Raw genomic sequence first — 20,775 nt, 5'->3', positions numbered from 1 at the left:
CTCTCCTGATACCTGCTTGTACCTTTAGCAAATTTACTCTGATATAAGCAGGCTCATATGGACCTGTTTAGGTCTGAATTTTTTCTATGTTTTCCTGCTACAAGCATTCCCTTGTCCAGATGCAGGCAGGTAGGTAAGGTGTGCTCATCTGATGAATGTTTTAATTGTGTTAGTACAAATGGGTACCTCATCTGCAGTCCATTGTAGTGTTAAGTCGTAGATCGACAGTGTGGGCTTGTCTGAACCCCACTACACCAGGCAGTGTTTTTACCAGTGTCAATGAGTTTTTTGACCATGGACTTAGGACATACAGGCAGCAAATACCACATCAGTTGTGATTCTTTCCCTTTACTTGCTTAGCATAGCTTGGTGAGAGAAGTCCTCTTTCCTGTGGTCACCACTCCAGGGGAAGCCCTCCCAAACAGTGTCCCTCTTATGCAATATTTCTGGACATAAGTCTGGAGCCAGTCTCTTCCTTCAAGCACCTTTTATGTACTTTTTTGTATTAAACATACTGCCACAGGTAAGCAGAGTCCAATGCCCTGACAAGGCATATCTGTAAGGGCTTTACGGTTCAGTGTTGTTCTCTTCCATTAACCCCTGAGCTCATTTCAGTCCACTAAACATGGGAGTCTAATACTATTTGACACTAAATTGTAGGGAATCAGACACACCTGTGTAGGGCTCTCAGATATCCATAGCCAACTGACATAGCAGCTGGAGACCAGGAGGTTCACCCAGGGCACCTCAGGGTGGTGTTGGATACCTCTGCTTAGACTACTGAGTCACACTTTATGTACCAATGCATTGCTGTTTCCTCAGCTAAGGAAACCAAAAAATACCATCAACTTCAAATGTCCATGGGCATTCACTCAAGCAAAATCCTTTACCTCCTGAAGGAACTGAATGCCTTTTCGTAAACAAACCTGAACTGGAGCATTTCCTTCAGTTTTCTGAGTGACAATAGTGTTTAAGTCCTTGAGTGAATCAGGTCTCAGACTGAGGTCTAATTGCAAGTGTAAAGATTGTCACGGTGTTGATGGCATACAAGTAAATCTTTAAGCTAAAATAAATATTTAAGCACTCTGTGACTTTCTTCTGCGGTTCAAAGATGGGCAAAGCTACAGCAGAAGTTATGTGTGTCTGCACAGTGCCTTGAGACCCCACATGAATTCCACCAGCTCTCTCTTCAGAATAATCTGAAGACCAGCTTTTTTGAAGTCAGTGAGAGACTCCCCTTGGTTTCACTGTGGCCAGGAAGTCAGTGAGAAGCAAAGCACCCTCTCTGTTCCTCACTTAGACTGAAATGGCAACCTTAATAATGATCTTTGTGTCTCAGCCTTCAGGGACCTTCTGTACTTGTCTGTGCATCTTCAGGGAACTGGAACAGCACACCTCCAGCTTGCAACGTTGTCTCTTGTGGATCTCCTCCTGCCATCAAAGATGCAGTCATCAATGGAAGTAACTTTACTTTTGGAAACACGGTCTCTTACACGTGTAAGGAAGGGTATGTAGATTAGCACTACTGGACTAATAGGACAAGTAAAACTGGTGCACTGCCTCATAGGTCCTTTATAACTGCACACTAATTCATTTTTACTGCTTCTGTCTTAACTCTCTGGAAATTAAATATGATGGAGAATTTTTTGTGGGCTGTAAAGTTAGTACGGGACACATACAGGACACATAGGCATTTCTTAAAGTAGTTTAACAGCAGCTGAATACAGTCTGGAAGAGGAGAATGGAGATGAGTCACGGGGAATGATAGACTAATTCAATAGGAAGCCCTGTCCCTTGGAGTTACTACAGAACTAGTACCCTGATCATAAAGAATTCTCTACGTCTCTTCAGGCTATAAGAAAGCTATTTGGTGTGTTTTGAGAACTGTCTGTTCTGGTGTTCTAAATTCTGCTTCCTTAAAACTATGGCTCCTCATTTATTGAAGTGCATTATTTTTCTTTGATTTCCATCTGCTCAATGTAGTGACCTTTTCAGACCAAATATCATCAAAGATGGGGTTCTGTTTTGATGATAAAGAGCATGAGTGTAATGCTGGACTCTGATCCTGCAAGAACATTTGCACATGCTTAATCTTTACAGCCTGTGAGCAGTCCCACTGAATTTCTTGAAACTGTTCTGTGCAAAAGGCAGAGCAGGTATGCAGAGCTTTTGCCACGTCAGGCCCTAAGTGACTGGAGATTTTGTGCTCCTTCTTCATGTTAAAAGGTAGATTGATAAACTGGTATTTTTCTTATAAACTGGCTTTGCAATTTTGAAACATAATTGAAGCAAACTGTCCTTATTCTGTTTTCTTGACTGTATTATGATTTTAAAAGCTGCTTCTCTTTCCTGCGCAAGTATTTTAAGTGGGATAGGATAGTAGCGTTTAAAGAGGGTCACAGCTGTCTGTGACAATGAATAGAGTGTATCATATTGAACATTGACACATAATAGGCTCTTTTTCTGGAGTCCAGTAATGGAGCTTTGAAAACAAATCCTGCAAACATGACTTTTACAGACATTGCCATTAAAATCTGAACAACCAGTTTCCAGCCTGCAGCTGGAAAGAGTCACTGGGAACTTTGCAGTAGTTGTTGTTTCTTTCCTTTCTGTGAGAGTACACCACAGAGATTTCAAAACTGAGGAAGAAGATAGTCACAGGTACTGTGACTGTCCAGTTGCATGTTTAAGCAGCAGGAGTTTAAGTGGAGCGATGAGCAGCATGGAGTAATGCTTATCACTGTGTCCCAGAGACAGAATAGAGAAATACAACTACACTAGCAGTAATCAATCATGTGGTAGAATTTCATTGTAAAAGGTGATATTTTTTTTTTTTATACTCAGCATTAATTTTTTTATTGGCTTTCATAACAATTTTTACAGTGTTTTTTTAGGAAGAAGTTGTTACAAAATTTCCATGTGCATTATTGGCAAGAGCGTCTCAGGGTAACTCACTGAGGGGTTTCTCATTCCTTGCAAATGTGAAAGTAGATGGATAGGGCTGATACAGGAACCCAAAAGGCATTTATGGGCTTTTCATCTCTTTATTCTCCATTCAGTTCTGCTAAAGGGGAAGAATTTCTTGGTGGGATAGTTTCTTTGAGGATTGTACAGACTGTCACAGCACAATACGAGGTTTGTTGTAGTAGTTTCAACCAAAGTGGAAGTTCAGGATTCATAATCAGATGGACAGATGAGAGAAACAATATACACAGGGTGTTTTAGAATTTCCCTCATTGCAATACCTCACCCATGGACATGTTTCCTTTTGAAGTTGATCATAGCTTTTGTAAAGGATCCTGTTCTTTTGGGGTGATAGCGAGCAAGCTTCAACTGCAGGGACTTCAGGAAACTGTAGGTAGCATTTGAGAATGCTTGTCTTTTTGACTTCTTATGTGGTTTCCTTATCCACAGTTACACGTTAGTTGGCCCTGCAGCCATAGAGTGCTTAGCCAGCGGCGAGTGGAGTGTGAGCCACCAGCAGTGCCTGGCAGTATCCTGTGATGAACCACCCCATGTGGAAAATGCATCACCAGAGAGTGGTCACCGCCTCTTTGGCGATATAGCTTATTACTTCTGCTCGGATGGCTACAGCCTGGCTGATAACTCTCAGCTGCTTTGTAATGCAGAAGGGAAGTGGGTGCCTCCAGAAGGCAGGGAGATGCCCCACTGCATAGCTGATTTCTGTGAAAAGCCATCCACTGTCTCATACAGCATTCTGGAGTCCGTTAGTAAAGCCAGATTTGCAGCTGGCTCCATCGTGAGCTTCAAGTGCATGGAAGGCTTTGTTCTGAACACTTCAGCCAAGATCGAGTGCCTTCGAGGGGGACAGTGGAATCCTTCTCCTTTGAGCATCCAGTGCATCCCTGTTCGCTGTGGAGAGCCTCCCCACATTAGCAATGGCTATGCCAGTGGGGCCAACTACAGCTTCGGAGCAGTGGTGGCTTACAGCTGCAACAAGGGGTTCTACATCAAGGGAGAGAAGAAGCGGACCTGTGAGGCCACTGGCAACTGGAGTGGCAGTTTGCCCACATGCCACCCAGTGTCCTGTGGAGAACCACCGCAGCTTGAGAATGGCTTTATTAAGGTACAGAATGAGTTTTCTCATCTGCGTCGTACCATAGTGAATTGAATATGTCTTCACAATTGCTGCTGTTGGGGTTTTCTTTCTTCTGTTTTGCTCTCCTGTTAAAATTGAGGAAGCGCATGACTGGATGGAATAAGCAAAGGGAAAAGTGGGTGGATTTGCAGCAGAATTGTGTCTGAAAAACGTGGGACACTTCCACAGGATTTCCTATCTTAAAGTGGGTTTTCCTTTAGGAGATTCAAGATGCCATATGACAAATCAATTGATTTCCTTAATGTCTTATTCTTCAATTGTTTGGTCCACGGGTGGTTTTCCAGTGCCATCTGGAGACATTTGAAGTACTGTTGCCAGTTCACAAGCCTTGGTCTTTTCACTGCTATGAAAAAATACCTAATTTGCAATAGATAAATCACCTTGGGATAATTTCTCTCCTTTCGATGCAAGCACACTTTTTTTACTGAAGTCAGAACTTCCCTTTCTGTATCAAATTACATTGCAACGATGCCTGAAGTTCAAAATCTCCTTGTGGCAGCCCAAACCTGTAAGAACTACTTAACCTGTGTTGTGCTTTGATGCACAAGGGTAATACTGTGGGAAGATCAAAGACACTATTGTAAAGATTCACCTTTGAATTTTTAAAGCATTTTGCTTCTGCACGTTCCCTTTCCTTCCTTAAATCTAGGCACCAGGGAATCTGCGTTTGCTAAAAATTGGGAGGAGGTTGCATCCCAGTTCCTACATGGGCTTCCAGCAGTAATAGGAACAATTTCTGTTCAGATTCCCCCACAGATACATCCTCTAATTAATGCATATCACTCTGGGTTGTCTTCCTTAGGTAGGATCACTTGTCCTGATATTCCTTCCAGTTAGAGACGTTTTTTAATATCTCAGTCAGAGCTCAGCCTGCTCAAGACCTTTCACCTGCGTATGGGGCACTTATAAACATCTCCTAGTAGCAGGACATCTGAAGGCTCCAGCCTTGAATATGCCTGTAAGCTAAAGAATCATAACAACAATAGGCCATTTCATGGCAGCTTCTCCTGACCCATTTCTTTTCTGTCTACCTTGTCTACGCATTTTTTGGCCTCATGAATCAGGAAGGCGGGAAGCTGAGGAAGTATTTTCTAGCATTTACTTTTTAAGCCTTGAATTTTCCATTTTCTTTTGATGGTGCTCTCAGATTTCCTGACAGCAGAGTGCATCATTTGAGGCAAGATATTCTGTGTCAGTTATTTGCATTCATTCCTTTGCAGACAGCCTTTACTGCTGTCTGGGATTCAGCTAGAAGCTAGACCAAGAGAACAAGAAATTAAATCAGCCTCCTATTGCCCCAGTCATGCATCTTCATTTCAGACATGTCCCCGTCTTATCTGTTTTGCAGGAAACAACTGGACGCTTCTTTGAGAATCAGGCAAATTATCAGTGTGAGTCTGGCTACCAGCTGGTTGGGAGCTCAGTGTTTGTCTGCCAAGCCAATCGGCAATGGTACAGTGAATCACCTCCTTACTGTGTTCCCCTCAGCTGTGGAAAACCACCACCCATCCAGCATGGGTACTCCAAGGGAGAAACTTTTGATATGGGCTCCAAAGTTGAGTTTTTCTGTGATGAAGGCTATGAGCTGATTGGAGATGTGTCTTGGACATGTCAGAAGTCTGGGAAATGGAGCAAAAAGCAAAGCCCGAAGTGTGTGCCAACAAAATGTCCAGAACCACCCTTGGCAGAAAACCAGCTGGTCTTGAGGGAAGTGACATACCAAGTCGGTGTTGTAGAGTTCTCCTGCAAGGAGGGTTATGTTTTGCATGGCTCCTCTGTACTGAAATGCTTGCCCTCCCAACAGTGGAATGATTCCTTTCCCTTCTGCAAGGTTGTACAGTGTCCTGCACCTCCATACATCCCTTTTGGTGACCCCTCGACTTCATCCCTTCATTTTGGTAGCACTGTGAAATACATCTGCGTGGATGGGTTTTTGCTGAAGGGTGAGTCTACCATCAGGTGCCAGGCTAACGGCTTATGGAGCTTACCTTTGCCAGAGTGTATTCCTGTGGAGTGCCCCCAACCAGAAGAAATTCAGAATGGCATTGTTGATGTGCAGGGCCTCACCTTCCTTAGCACAGCCCTCTATACATGTAAACCAGGCTTCGAACTGGTGGGGAACACAACTATCCTCTGTGGAGAAGATGGCCAGTGGCTTGGAGGAAGGCCAGCTTGCAAACCTATTCAATGCCCAAGGCCTAAGAAGATCCTCAATGGCAAATACTCATTCACAAACTTCCATTATGGGCAGACTGTTAGGTATTCTTGTGACAGGGGTTTCCAGCTCCAAGGAGAGGAAATGCTGAGATGTCTGGAGACAGGAGAGTGGAGTACAGAGGTTCCCTCCTGCAAAGCCATAAATTGCCAGCCCCCTCAGCCTATTGAGAATGGCTTTGTGGAGGGTGCAGATTATAGCTATGGGGCCATGGTCATTTACAGCTGTGTGCCAGGCTTCCAGCTGTCTGGCCTTGCCATGCAGACCTGTGAAGAATCGGGCTGGTCTAGCTCCACACCAACCTGCCTCCCAACAGACTGTGGCCTGCCTCCTCACATTGACTTTGGGGAGTACGTGAAGGTGAGACATGGGGAAAGACGTTCTGAGCAGGAGAGTGGTACAGAGAGTCCCTCCCTTTTGCATATATTACTGGCTGACAATTTGAAAGACTTCAAAAGTTCCTTGAAGGAGGACAGTGCAATGCAGCTCACCACTTTCTTATTTGGAACTATCATTTTATACACATGTTACTCTGGCTACGAGCTGCTGGGAAACCCTGTCCTAGCTTGCCAAGAAGATGGGGCTTGGAACGGCACTGCCCCTGCCTGCATTTCAATAGAGTGCACTTTGCTGTCACCCCCAGAGAACGGTTTTTTACATTTCACTGAGAACACACTCGGTAGCGCAGTGCAGTACACCTGTAAGCCAGGGTTCATGCTTGTTGGTTCTGATACACGACTATGTTTGCCAAGTCGGCAGTGGAGTAGCACTGCTCCTTACTGCAAAGAAATCACATGCAACTCACCTACACAGCTTATGAATGGGAACATAAGAGGAGAAAACTACACGTATGGGAGTGTTGTCTACTATGAGTGTGATCCTGGATACCAGTTAAATGGCCCCACAGAGAGGAGATGCCAAGAGAACCAGAAATGGGGTGGCAGTGAACCGATTTGCATTCCTGTTTCCTGCAGCCCACCACCAGTTTTGGAGAACGGTCAGGTAACTGGAGAGGAATACATGTTCCAGAGACATACAGAATACAGCTGCAATGAAGGTTTCCTCTTACATGGGGACAGTAGTAGAGTCTGCCTTGCAAATGGAAGCTGGAGTGGAGTTGCTCCAGTTTGCAAAGCGGTGACCTGCCCTGTGCCACTGCCTTTTCCCAATGGGAGGACTAGTGGCTCAGATTTTGGCTTTAAGAAAGAAGTGCACTATCACTGCAACAAAGGATATAGCCTGCAAGGAGTGTCTACACTTACCTGTCAGAGTGATGGTACCTGGGATTCAGAAGCTCCACACTGTGAGCCAGTCGTTTGTGGACCTCCTGAAGACATCTCCCATGGCTTTCTGAACATCTCAGGCTTTACCTATGGGGAATTTGCCCAGTATGCGTGCTTCCCTGGTTATGAACTGCATGGCAATCCTTTGCGGCAATGTTTGTCCAATGGCTCCTGGAGTGGAAGCCTTCCATCTTGCCTACCTTGTCTATGTCCTACACCACAGATTCAGAATGGCATCGCTCTTGGTACAGATTTCAGCTGTGGGAAGAGTGCCCAGTTTCAATGCCTGGAGGGCTTCAAACTGCTAGGGCCTTCTGAAGTCACCTGTGAGGCAGCTGGCAAGTGGAGTTCTGGGTTTCCTCGCTGTGGGCAGATTTCCTGCGGCTCTCCACCCATCATCCCCAACACATTTATCAATGGGAGCAGCTCTGCAGATGAGAACACCATCATCTATACCTGCTTGACAGGTTTTGTCATGTCAGGGAGCCCAGAACTGACTTGTATGGAGACTGGTGTCTGGAAGAAACCATACCCAAGCTGTGAGCTGTTAAGCTGTGGCCCACCACCTTCTGTCCCAAATGCAGAGGTTCTTGGGAACACTTACACCTATGGGAGTAAGGTCCAGTACAGGTAAGAATGCTGCTGCCTTTCTGTTTCCATAAAATCTCTGAAGGAATGAAGATGGAAAGTTTATGCACCCCTGGTTAGAGCAAGTTTTTAAAAGACCTAGAAGAAAAGTTATGCCCTATCACATGCTCAGGTTGACAAAGCCTACGTTCCCATGCACATATGAAATGTTATTTGGACCACTGTCAAAATTCGAGCAAGGTATTTCAGCCTGTTGGGCTGCACTCCTCCACCACCTTTCATTTCCCATTCCTCTGTATTCATCTTCTCCTCGTCTGAAACATTGGTCTGGACATTCAGGTTTTCTTAGCAGGTGACAGCAACAGTCAGCAGGGTGTGCAATTTTTCTCTCCTTTTGGCACCCCATTTGCCTGTTGTAATACAGAAGGGCTGCTCGCTCTCTTGTCCCATTTTCTGTACTGCAGCACTGCATTGTCAGCAAGTGTTGCTGATGCAAAGTTACTCCTTTGTCAGATATGAGAGAAAGGGGTAATTCCGTAAGTGTGCACACTGCTGATCTCTTTCTCCGAGATGAGGAATTCCTTGGCAGAAGGGGAGATGGTTTTTGGCAGTAAAAGCAAATAATAGTATGGGACAGAATTGGGAGATTGCATGTGGATTAATTTAACAATATCAGTCATTTCCATGCATCTTTAACAACGTGAATGGGGTGCTTGTGTCTGCCTTTCTACAAGTGAACCCACTCGTGCAAGCCAGTTGAGTTGCTCTTGGTGAAGCACCATGTGGAACTGAACAAATTGTCCTTAAATGTCTAAGCAAGTGGCCTGTGGTCAGCCTAAGGCTTGGTTTGTTCCTGGAAGAAAGTGAGATCATCTTTAGAATTGCTTGGTGCTCGCACACTGTTTACCTAACCAAAAGCCCTCCTTGCAAAGGGAAGGGCAGTGCAGGAACTGCACTAAAGCATTCAGTACCCTCCAAGCGCTAAAGCCACCAACTCACTTTCCATTGTGGTGCTGCAGCAGCATGAAGCAGCTGGATGTGAAGTCTGAAGCTTCCAGCTCTTGCAACAGAACAAACTCAGTCCAGGTGTGCTTCTTACAGGGTTACCTTGAAATAATAGAGAAATCCCAAGGTGTGCTCATGAACAACTAACACTGAAAAATCACTGTATAACTTCATAGTTTATGGGTTAGCTCATCACTAGCTGTGTCTCTGTGGTCAGGTCTTCATGCTGTGTTGCAGATGCCTGGAAGGCTACACAATGGGGACAGAAGTGGATGTATGCATTTGCCAGGAAGATGGACAGTGGTCTCCTCAAAGTATTTCCTGTTGCCCCAGAAAGTGTCCCCTCCCAGGAAATATAACCCATGTGATCGTACTTGGGGACAACTTCACTGTGAACACAAACATCACTTTGTCATGCGTAGAAGGCTATACTTTGGTGGGAGCAAGCAGATCTACATGCAAGGTATAGTGTTATTTTCACTGTTTGTTTTATTTTTGTGTGAGTCCTCCTCATGCCCTTGTTAGCTTTTGGCCCTTAATTGCACACAACAAAAAAATTAAAAGCATGTCCCGCAAGATACAATATGCTTCCTTATTGCCTGGTAAGAGCAATTATTGGTTTTCCATTTATAGACTTTCAGAACTAGAAATTATTGATCTCTTCTTCCATCGAAAACTAATGCTAATTCCTTTTATTACATTTCAGGGAGTAAATCATGTCTGAGATTTTAAAAAATTATGTCTTTTGAGGACTTTGTATTTTGAGGACTGTGTGCAGAGCTCTTTTTCTCCAGAATAACAGGCAGCACATGTTTTAATCCACTGTGCAGCTGTAGAAACGTGAATCCTCTGTATGTTGAAGAACAAACATCCTCATCAGTTTGCTAGTAACCTCTTGTCACATTAGCTGTGGAAAACCTTGATTTAAGCTTGTAAATAGACTCTTTAAAGTCAGTGAGTCTACTTATATGAGAAGAGCTGAGCATGCGTGGTTTTGCAGAATCAGCACTTCATAAAGAAAGGTTTTCCCCTTATTTTGCTGCTTCAAAGATCTGTGGAGGTAGGAGTAGGTGCGTTTGATGAGTATCTCTTCAAGTGTTAGACTTCCTTTAGAGAGTCTGGGAAGGCAGGTGAAGCACTTAGCCATGGTGTTAGACGTTCAGCAAGGAGAGAAGTACAAAACATGGAATCAGGCAGCTGTAGTTTTCATTCTTCTCCTGATGAGTTCCCTGAGCTATTAGGTAACCTACTACAAGTGAACTGGCTTTTTCAAACTTGTATTTCCTCATTTGCTTTTTCTTTCTTCTGTCTTGTAAGTCTGTGCTGAACAATCCTGCCAAACCTGAGCTCCAGTCTATGTTGACATCTTAAAAGTGTTACTTAAATTACTGAGTTTTATTAAGGATTGCACAGATAATATTACATTAACCACATCTGTACACCCACAGCCATTGGATACTTCTACTATGATTTTCCTAACTTTTTCACTTAGATATGAATTAACCATATGAAGTGGTGTGTTCACACTTTTAATTACATTTATTTTCCAGGAAAGTGGCATTTGGGTACCACCGTTTTCTGATGACATCTGCATTCCTGTGTCCTGTGGGACCCCAGAGTCTCCAGAGCATGGATTTGTGGTTGGCACTAAATACAATTACAAAGCCGTGGTTCTTTATAAATGTGATTCTGGCTATGAATTACAAGTAAGCAAGGTCAAATCTCAAGCACTCTAAACCTTTAGTTGTCATTTTCAGTTCTTATATAATGACTGTGAAAATGAATTATGTCTTGGCCATTTTGATATATTCCCTTAACTGTCCCTTAATATATTCCCTTAAGTTGGATATCTCCTGTTGTTGTTGTTGTTATTGTCTGTAGAATGTTCCTGGTATGTCTGGGATAGTCCTTGAATGACTTAAGGGTGTAATTGAAGCAAATATAAGCATCCTGTTCAGAGATGCATGTTCAGCAGGTAACTTCCGGTGTTTTATTTTAACTGAGGATTGTTTCAGTCCTCTGCAAATACAGTGTTATATATGTTTGTGACCATAAATCATGGAAGAGTTAATTTCTCATGCATTGCTCTCTTGAACTGGTCTCTGACCAGAGTAAGATTGCATTCTTACCTCAATTTCATAAAGTCCCAAGCATTATGTCTGCTGCATTGTGCCTTTCAGACTCAAAGTTCCTGATAAACCCCACTGCACTCAGTTCTGTGACATTGCCAGATGGTATGAAAGTGATGTCACTTGTTTTAGTAAAGCAAAGAGATTCCAGTATGTTCAATGGCAGCTTTATTCCCCAATGGAAAAGGGAACAAAGTTCTTTCCTGTCCATCGTTTTTATTATGAGCATTGGGCTCTTAGCCCCACCTGAGCTCCAGAGCAGCACTGCTGTCCAGTTATCAGGACCCAGGCTAGCCAATTCAGAGCTGCCTCCGGTGTGTTTTCAAAAGCTGCAGTGAATTCAGAAATGAAAGTTGCTGTGGCACAGCATGGTCTCCACCATCCCCAGGTGATAGCAGAGTAGGGCACAGTGGTGTCTAGAGGCCCAAGGTGGTGAGGTGTCTCCAGGACAGAAGCTGGCTCTTAACGCTGTGTTTTGTGAGTACCAGGCAGAATGCAGCGTTGTGCTTCCTTTGTACTGTCATAACACCAAAAATAAATTAGGAACTGCATTTATGTGAGTTCACCCAGTCAGAAGTGAATTCACTCAGTCACTCTGTATAAAAATAAGGAGAGTTTAGAAAATGCTTAGGTAACAATAAATTTAATTTGCATTATGTTGCCACATATGTAATATCTCTGGGGATGGAGGGGTGGGTTGGTATTTAGACATATAGGGAGAATTGTCGTTTCAAGTAATTTTTGGAGGGAATAAGCCAGTGCTTTCATGCAGTAAAAAGTCCTTCCAAGCTTTGTATTCCAGCCTTGCCACCTAGCGTCAATCTGTCTCCCTGCTGTTGGAAGAGAAGTCCTGTTTTTTTTTCCTTTGGGAAGCAAAGTCCATTGGGTGTGATGCCATACAACATTCATGTCAAACAGCTTCCCTTGTCAGTGGGTTTGCTTTGTAATGAAAGTACATTACTTTAAGGGACAAATTTAGATGTTGTTTCCATGGCTTGGAATAAAATAAGAAATAAATCCCAGGCTATTAGGCTGGCTATAAAGCCTGTACGCAAGAAAGACATAACATTATTTGTAAGTACATTTAAAGAAAGAGTCTTTGAGATGTGGTAAAAATCAGTACGTTACGTTTATAAAACACAAGCTTATGCTGTTGTTGAAAAAAATGCTAGTTAGATTTTCTGTGAGTGCCAGAAGGAGAAAATTTGTTAGCAGAACACATTCCTGGGAACAAGGGTGGTAAAACTGACAAGAAAGATGATACTCCAGGGAGAAGGACAGGAGAACTGACTAACTGGCCCCACAAACTTTTGGTTTATAAACAATACCCATCACTTTGCAGGAATGAGTGCTACCATAAACTCTGCTAGTAGGCTTGGGCTGTAGCATTTAACTATGTCTTTACATGGGGTTGCACATGGAGGGAAAACATTCTGGCCTTGCTGGAGACTAGAGTTGATGGGAGAAAAGAGTTGACTAAGTGAACTTGTTCTTTGAGCTCTTTCTTTTGTTTCACAGGGTGATGCAGAACGGACTTGCCAAGAAGACAAGCTTTGGAGTGGCACAGTGCCGGTGTGCAGAAGTGCGTTCCACATGAGTTTATGTTGGTCGAGGTTGATTTTACACAATAGAAAACACTAATGTTCTTTTTGCTTTATAATTCATACTGTCTGCATTTGCCTAAAAAGTTTTGGTAAGTACCACTGATAACAGCCTGGAGGAGTTGCAGAATTGCTGGTGTGTGCAGGTAATAGTGTGAAGGAAATCACTACACCTTTCTGCCTTGCTGTATCCCTAAGAAAGCTGTGCAGACAACTTTCAAGTTTAAATAGTTCTGACACTTCAGGACCTGATTTCTGGGGTTACTGAGGACTTCTGAACATGTTAGTTGCCAGGAGTCACAGGTACTTAGCATCCTCAAATGTAACTCTATGGATACTTCACTTTTGTGAGATGTCTGATGCCCACTGACTGCAGTGCCAAAATGGGAGTTGTCTACATAAATACTTACATGGACTTCAGCTGTTGGCTGTAACTGGCAACAGTGGAATTTCCCAAGGCTTCCTGCCAGCACAGCCGCAATAGGTTTTGTCTTTTTGCAGGAACTGGAAGCACCAGGCGTGATGCTGTTCTGCTACTCAGGGGCAAATATCTGGGAATGCCCAGATAAATGCTGTGTTCTTTTCCTGTTTCTCAGAGTAAAACCTGTGGAGGAGCTGTGAACAGGACAGGCCATATGCATTATGTCTGACTGGAACATATACCTTATGTTATAGGAGTATCATGTGGACGCCCGGACATGATAGAAAACGGATCTGTTCAGGGAGAGGAGTTCCTCTTTGGCAGTGAAGTTTTTTATAGCTGTGACCCTGGCTTTGAGCTACAGGGACCAAGCCGAAGGATTTGCCACGTTGACAAGAAGTGGAGCCCCTCCGCCCCTTCATGCATGCGTAAGTAGCAAGCAGAGCAACATGGTGGCAGTTTTCCAGGAGAGCCAGGGAACAAACAGAGTGCTTTTGCTGGCTTCCTCCCAGTCTCATGCTCCAGCTGGAGGGCTGTAACAGATGGAGCCAGAGGAAAAGCCAGAAGAGGAGGTCTCATTGGCAGTTCCTCTCTGACCTGATGGGAACTTCTTTTGGCATATTAAAATGGCACAAGCATAAAGTTGTGCTCAGGTCAGTAGGGGAGGAGTGTGGCCTGCTGTATTTTATTTGCCTTGCATTGTGGTGTGCAAGGCCTTGGACATCATGTGCTGGGTGGTTCATCTCTGCCATGCCAAGGCTAACGTATCCTGGCCACTCTATATATCTGGAGATCACGACTCTGCTCGCTAGGATCAAATCATCTCTCTGCAACAGAAGGATGATCAATTGTGGGAGTATGGAAAGAAGGATTTATGACTTACTTCATACAGCTCCTAGATAAAATGCCTAGATTTTATAGTCTTTACCAATAAATCATTTCCCATCTTCTCATGGTGATGTCATAGTCCTACCACTTGCATTCTTCTCTCTCACCTTTGACCAATTTGCCTATTTTCCACAGTAAGTGTGGGACAGGGGCACGATCCTTCTTAACTACTGTCATTTTTCTTGGGGACGTCCTGAGATCACCTTCTACTGTACAGGGAGCAAAGGAGACTGTAAATGCAGCCTCTGGCCTGCTCAGAAGAAATATTCTGGATCACTCTGATTGAACAGACCTCGCAGGTTACAATGCTGTCAGATACATTGGGGCACATTCTTTCAGGTATCTGCAGCCTGAACCCCAGGAGAGAGGGCAGGCAAGGCATTGTATAACCATTCTGCGTATAATACTTCACAGCTCCTTTCTTCCTATCTTTCCAGTAATTCAGTGTGTAAACAGAAGTGTCAGACAGTGTGTAACAGATAGAATGGCTTTTCTTGACTTTATAAAACCAAAAGGTTTTCTCCTTTCATAGGAATTACTTGTGGACTGTATCCATCAATAGAAAAAGCAGAGGCCATCTCTACAGGAAGCACATACAGAAATAACGTAACCTTTGTGTGCAACTCTGGATACCATCTTGTTGGGCCCCAGAATATCACATGTCTTGCCAATGGGAGCTGGAGTAAACCCTTGCCATTATGTGAAGGTAACTGTTCAGTTCATGGCCTAGGACATTCCAGTCTGGGATAAGCAATAGCTCCTCCCTAATGCATGCATATCATATGATCCAGTCGCTTTCAGGAATCAATTCTGTAACGTGCATTAAAAATGGTGCCTGAAAAATGAAATGCATCACAATGAGCACTGCCTGTTACCAAGCCAGAAGAGCTTAGACATCATTTTTCCCAAGGTTTTGATTTGCAGTTGAGCAAGCTTAATGAGAGATGAGGTTACTTGCCATCTCAGAGAGTCAAATCCCTAACAAAAGGTGATGGACTGCAAGGACAAGTGACTTTTCTCCCAGAGGCCTTCTGTAGTCAATTAAGTTGATTTTCTGAACTTGGAGCCTGAAGGACAGTCTCAACAGCTCAGACTTTAACCTCCACATTCCTCACATGAACAAATACCATGATTACATGATGTATACTATTTTGCAAATCACTGCTTTTGGGTGCTCCTTCAGTAGGTCCTGTTGCTGATGCGGCAAAGCAGAGTCCTGAACAAGAGCTGTCTTGAGTCATATGGAGTGGGCAGCAGTGGGTAGAAACAAGGCTTTTGACACAAAAAGAGAACAAAAACTTAAGATCCCAAGTTTGAACAGATAGCCAGTATTGTTGGATGACTGTTCAAAATGTAAAGCATATAGAAGCTTACTAAGTTGCAGTATCATTAACTTTTGAGTGTTCTCCGTTCCTGGCCTCTTTGCCATGAAAATACAAAGTCTGGGCTTCACACTTTTCCTTTACTCACAGAAACACACTACTTCATTTCTTCCCATTGCACTTCCTTTTAGGCTGTTCTTGTCCCTGCTGCACATACCTCAGGTCTCCCTCTAGACCCAGCATCCTGCTTGCTTTTCATAGCTGCTCCTGGCATTCTTACATGTAGCTGACATTTTGATGTCTCCACACACAGCTGGCACACACAGATTCAGAGAGAACCAGTATGCTGTGACAGCTTCATCAGAGTAAGACAGATAATGATCTTCCACTTAAGGCAGATGTTAGGTTCCTGTTACCAAAACCAAGAAAAGTTCATGAGGGCTAGTGATCGTAAGATGCAGTGTTGGGCAACTGCACAATGCACAGATCACTATGCACTAGAGTGCCCTAATCCTTTGCAGACCTTATAGTAGCAACCTGGAAAGTTGATAGGGGACATTCATGTCAGGGAGGAGGTCTCTGGTACCTAGCCAGGCACCTAAGAATTCACGCATTAGCAATGCTGAACAAATGTCAAGAGGACCATGTTGAACAAGGCTGAGCACAGCCACTTCACCAACTTCTCTCTTCCTCTCACCTGACAGCCTTGTGTCTGTCTGATAGTTTAGTATTCAGTCATACCATTACACAGACCACCTAGGAAAATCAAATGGAAAATGGGACGCAGAACACAGTCTCTTGTGTAGCAGTGGTAACTCAGTGTGGACTGTCTGCCTGCTGGCTTCAGAAACACAGCTGGGAACATTGCTGGGGGCAGTTACCAATGTAAGTGTCAGCATCTTGCACCAAACCCATCCTGCATCTCATCTGATATTTCTTGTCAAGCAGAAAGGAAGGCACAAAGGGCTGCAAGTTTCTGGGGTATCTGTCAGTGGCAAGAAAGAACCATTTCCATGGTCTGCCTCACTGACTCCAGTATGAAGTCATAAATGTGTTTTCTCCTCCCCAGCACTGCCACATTTTGCTGATATGAAAAACATGTGGCTGTGGCTTTTTTCCATCACTGGGAGGAGCTCCTTCTCTAGCTTGGCCACTTTCCTTCCCAGGGCTACTGAACTCTCCCTCAATGCTCTTAATGATTTATTAGTCTGTGGCTGCTACTTTAAAGTAGTTTACTGTATTGTATGAGTAATTCAGGAATTGTTGAAAGTCCAGGTCTGATATAAAGATGAATTAATGAGAGCTCTTCCTTTGCAGAGACCAGATGCAAAGTTCCAGTTTCCTTGCTTAATGGAAAGGCAATTTATGAAAACAATACAGTTGGCAGTACAATAGCATATTTCTGCGAGAGGGGATACAGCTTGGAAGGGGAACCTGCGGCAGAGTGCACAAGTGATGGAAGATGGAGTAATCCCTTGCCTCTCTGTAAACGTGTGTGTTTGCTTTGTAATGAAAAAGTGATCTCAGTTTGTAGGCACTAAAGACTAGGCTGCTCTTCATTTAAACTCACAGTAAATGAGAGCAACTTCTGCAGATCTTTGTGGAAAAGTACTGTAATTTTCTTCTGGAATGGCCATAAGCAGAATTTGTCATTTGTCTTTTAAAAAGTTGGTTAGATCTACGTTGGGAGATTTGTTGGTGTGCATCCCATTTTTACAGAGGAACAAAGGGAGCAGTTACTGAGATATGTTAAAGCATTAACTTGTGTGAGTGTATTTTTGTGACAGTAAAAGCTGTGTTGTGCTTAGCTCCCTTTAGTCAGAAAGCTCACAAGAAATAGAGTCAATTGTAGTTAACCACTTGATATATGAGGAGCAGGTGAGAGACAAGTTTGGAGGAGAAGGCAAAAGGGATGCTTTATTGTTGTCTACAGTTAACTATTGGGAGCGTGTAAAGAAAAAAGCCAGACTCTTCTCAGAGGTACACAGTGGTAGGATTAGAGGCGTGGACACAAGTTGCAACAAAGAAAATTCCAATTAAGTATTTGAAGAAACTTTTCACCATCGTAGCAGTCTAACACAGGAACAGGGACCCAGAGAGGACATGAAATCTCCATCCTTGGAGATACTCAGATTTCAGCTGGTTAAGTCCCAGAGCAACCTCTGACCTATAGTTCACCCTGCTTTGAGAAGGAGGCTGGATTTAATGGCTGTATGAATTATTCTGCAATTCTGTGAAATAGCACCTTACGCACATGTGTGCTGTGCACACACACAGAGTAGACTTCCTTGTTGCTGTATGTGTCTGTAACTAATTTTAAGATCTACTGTAGTCTTAGAGTGGTTAACTGAGACATTTAATTTTTGTATTACAAGGACTCATAGGTTTTTAGTTTCAGGAAAATGACATTGATCTCTACTGTATATAGAGTCCATCCTTTTCCACATTCATGATGAGATCAGTAGACCATGCAAAAACAGCTCAGCAAGTTTACAATCATAAATAAATAAAATTATCAGAGAAATTCTAAACTCTAATGAATATTATTGTAAGTCTCTACTCAAACACCTGGATTTTTGCTGCTTTTTATTGTTCCAGTCCCTCAGAAAAAGAAGTAGGATAAATCTGGCTCTTTTTTATAGTGAGGTTGTGGTAAAGAGGAAGGACAAGAGACAACGGTTTGATAGTAACAAGTAGGATCTTCCCCACTTAAATCCTTAGTATATCTTCTGCTGTTATCAGTAGAGTATGGTAGCAAGACATGTGACAGCAGACAATTAAACCTTTTATTATTATTTTATGACACATATCTCATAACTTTACATCAAATTACAAATTGGACTTGTGTGATGCATCCATTTCTATTGCTTTTCATATTATTTGATTTTGGTATTTGCAGAAACTGTTCTAAAGTATTCTCTTCCTTCCATTCCTGTTTCCTCCCTTCTCCTTTTTCCTCACACCCTTTCTCTGAACAGCAAACCCTTGTCCTGTGCCTTTCATAATCCCAGAAAATGCCCTTCTGTCCGAGGTGGATTTTTATGTTGGTCAGAACGTATCCATCAGGTGCAGGGAAGGCTACCAACTGAAAGGGCAGTCTGTGATCACCTGTAACCCTGATGAGACCTGGACTCCAGCAACAGCTAAGTGTGAAAGTAAGTACATAAGGCACAGTTTTGCAGGGGCTTGGTACTTTCCAGAGGGCTTGTAACCATAACTGTATCACACAGGAGCATGTCAGCACAGCTCTCCACCTAGATGCAGTTATTCTGGAAGAAGAGAGCTTTTGTCTGTATTGCCATTTGGAGAGGTGTGTCAGTCTGAGAGATTAAGGCACAAAAAGGCAATCTAAGAAGCTGTACAGAAAGCTATTTCTTCTTTCTAGCAGATTTGTTTCTTTAAAAGGATCCAGAATATGTCTATGTAGGTTGATGCTCCAAGAGCATTCATCCTACTATCTACTAGGCCCTACTGTAATTTTCTTCTCAATTTACCTTTTGCAAAGCACTGGAGCTGGGATTGTTTTTTGGATACCCTAAATATCATGAGAATGATCCTCTGAGATTATGGGTGATGAGATGAGGGTTGTAGGGAGAGGTGCTGCCTTTTACTGTATTTATTAACACTAACAGAAAGCATAGTGTTCTTTTGCATGCATATCTGAAAGCTTCTTGGCTTCTTGCAAGCAATATTGCTTAGTTCAGACAAGGACATCACCTCACGCTACAAACCCAGTCTCATTTATATCCTGGGGTATATCCTGGGACTGTCTGAAAGTTTCTGGTCTATATGGTGGATATAGCCATTGTTGCATTACCTAAAACTGCTGTTCCTGGCCATCTTCCTGCTCACTGGGTGTACATACAGGTTCTCCCTGTGAGTGTCTGCACCACGAAGAAGTCCTTCTTACTGATTTCCCATCAGAAGTGTATCTCTGGCACCTCCCAGTCCTTTCTGCAAAGTGTTGTGTCAAGGGTTAGAAAGTGTATCATGTAGGCATTGCGGCTTACCACCCTCTGGATTTCTTTTGTTTAGAGATATCTTGTGGCCCCCCAGCTCACACAGACAATGCTCTGATTCGTGGTAGCTTCTATCAGTACGGAGACATGATCACCTATTCATGCTACAGTGGGTACATGCTGGAGGGGCCTCTGCGGAGTATTTGTTTAGAAAATGGAACATGGACAACACCACCTACCTGCAAAGGTAAGTCTTTTTTATGTACAGAAGCATATCTTACCTTGCCATAAGAGCAGAGGTGTCATCCTAGCTGCAATAAAAATGGAAGTGAAATTTTTGCTCGCTTCAGTGCAGTCATGGTTTCACCCAGAACATTTAAATTGCAATGTATTGTTTTATTTCTAAGTGAAAGGGAGAGCTTCCACAACTTTTCTCGTTATACCTTCCTAATCTTACAGCTTTCTTTGCTACAACGTTGTATCCCACACCTAAGACCCTCTCTCCTCACATCTTTTTTGAGAAAGTGACAGAATTAGTGACCTGTCTGACATGTTGAGCCATTTCAGATAAACACTGCCAGTCAGTTTTTTATGGTCAAAGATCAAGCACTGCAGAAAACAAAAGTAAAAGACCAATGTGTGCTTAATCTCTCACTGTATTTAGAGCTTGGCAGCTCCTGAAAATTGTTTTGCAATAAAATCCTTTAGGATAGGCTGATATAGCTCACTAAATAATACACACTTAAGTACTGCAGAAAATTCATATTTCTAACAAAATACCAAAGTCTAGCCTTTCCACCCTTGGCATACCAGCAGGAAAATGTCACTTTTTGCTTTGTTGAGCTAAAAAAATCATTTGTTTAAATTACGGAATGGATTATTCTACACACAATATTCAAATAAATAAAAAGTTTTGAACAGAAAATGGAGGAAACAAACACAAAACACAGAAGAGATGATTAAATAGTTAAAAACAGATATAAACATCTTCAAGCACTAACTTAAAACCAAGGATATGGCATAGCAAAAGTGTCCCAAGGTCACAGGGCTTTGATGTAAGAGACCATTTGCCATTTCCACATCAGAAGTTTGACAAGCCTTCTGCTGCTGGGTAGCTGTAGAGCAATGAGTTAGCTGCACCCTGAAGTCTTACCTCAGATGGTGTAACAGCAACCATACTACAAACTGAGCCTTAGGTATTTTTTTTAGAAATGTGATTATTAAAAGCAAAAACCTTGAAGGGC

General features: G+C 43.0%; 1 protein-coding gene across 1 annotated transcript in view; it reads left to right on the top strand.

The window, feature by feature from the left end:
* SVEP1 (sushi, von Willebrand factor type A, EGF and pentraxin domain containing 1) overlaps positions 1–20,775 on the top strand; it is a 137,005-nt gene that overhangs the window by 98,524 nt on the left and 17,706 nt on the right. Inside the window, exons 36-46 of the mRNA XM_082497845.1 lie at positions 1,340–1,507; positions 3,415–4,087; positions 5,469–8,248; positions 9,449–9,674; positions 10,762–10,917; positions 12,859–12,922; positions 13,617–13,790; positions 14,783–14,956; positions 16,890–17,063; positions 18,551–18,727; positions 19,608–19,778. Coding sequence (XP_082353971.1) covers positions 1,340–1,507; positions 3,415–4,087; positions 5,469–8,248; positions 9,449–9,674; positions 10,762–10,917; positions 12,859–12,922; positions 13,617–13,790; positions 14,783–14,956; positions 16,890–17,063; positions 18,551–18,727; positions 19,608–19,778 — 4,937 coding nt within the window. The remainder of the gene's footprint in view (positions 1–1,339; positions 1,508–3,414; positions 4,088–5,468; positions 8,249–9,448; positions 9,675–10,761; positions 10,918–12,858; positions 12,923–13,616; positions 13,791–14,782; positions 14,957–16,889; positions 17,064–18,550; positions 18,728–19,607; positions 19,779–20,775) is intronic.

The sequence above is a fragment of the Vanellus vanellus genome (genome assembly GCF_965231255.1).
Source record: "Vanellus vanellus genome assembly, chromosome: Z".
NCBI classification, from domain to species: Eukaryota; Metazoa; Chordata; class Aves; order Charadriiformes; family Charadriidae; genus Vanellus; species Vanellus vanellus.
The sequence above is the reverse complement of the archived record's forward strand: the minus strand, read 5'-3'. Positions and strand labels throughout refer to the sequence as shown.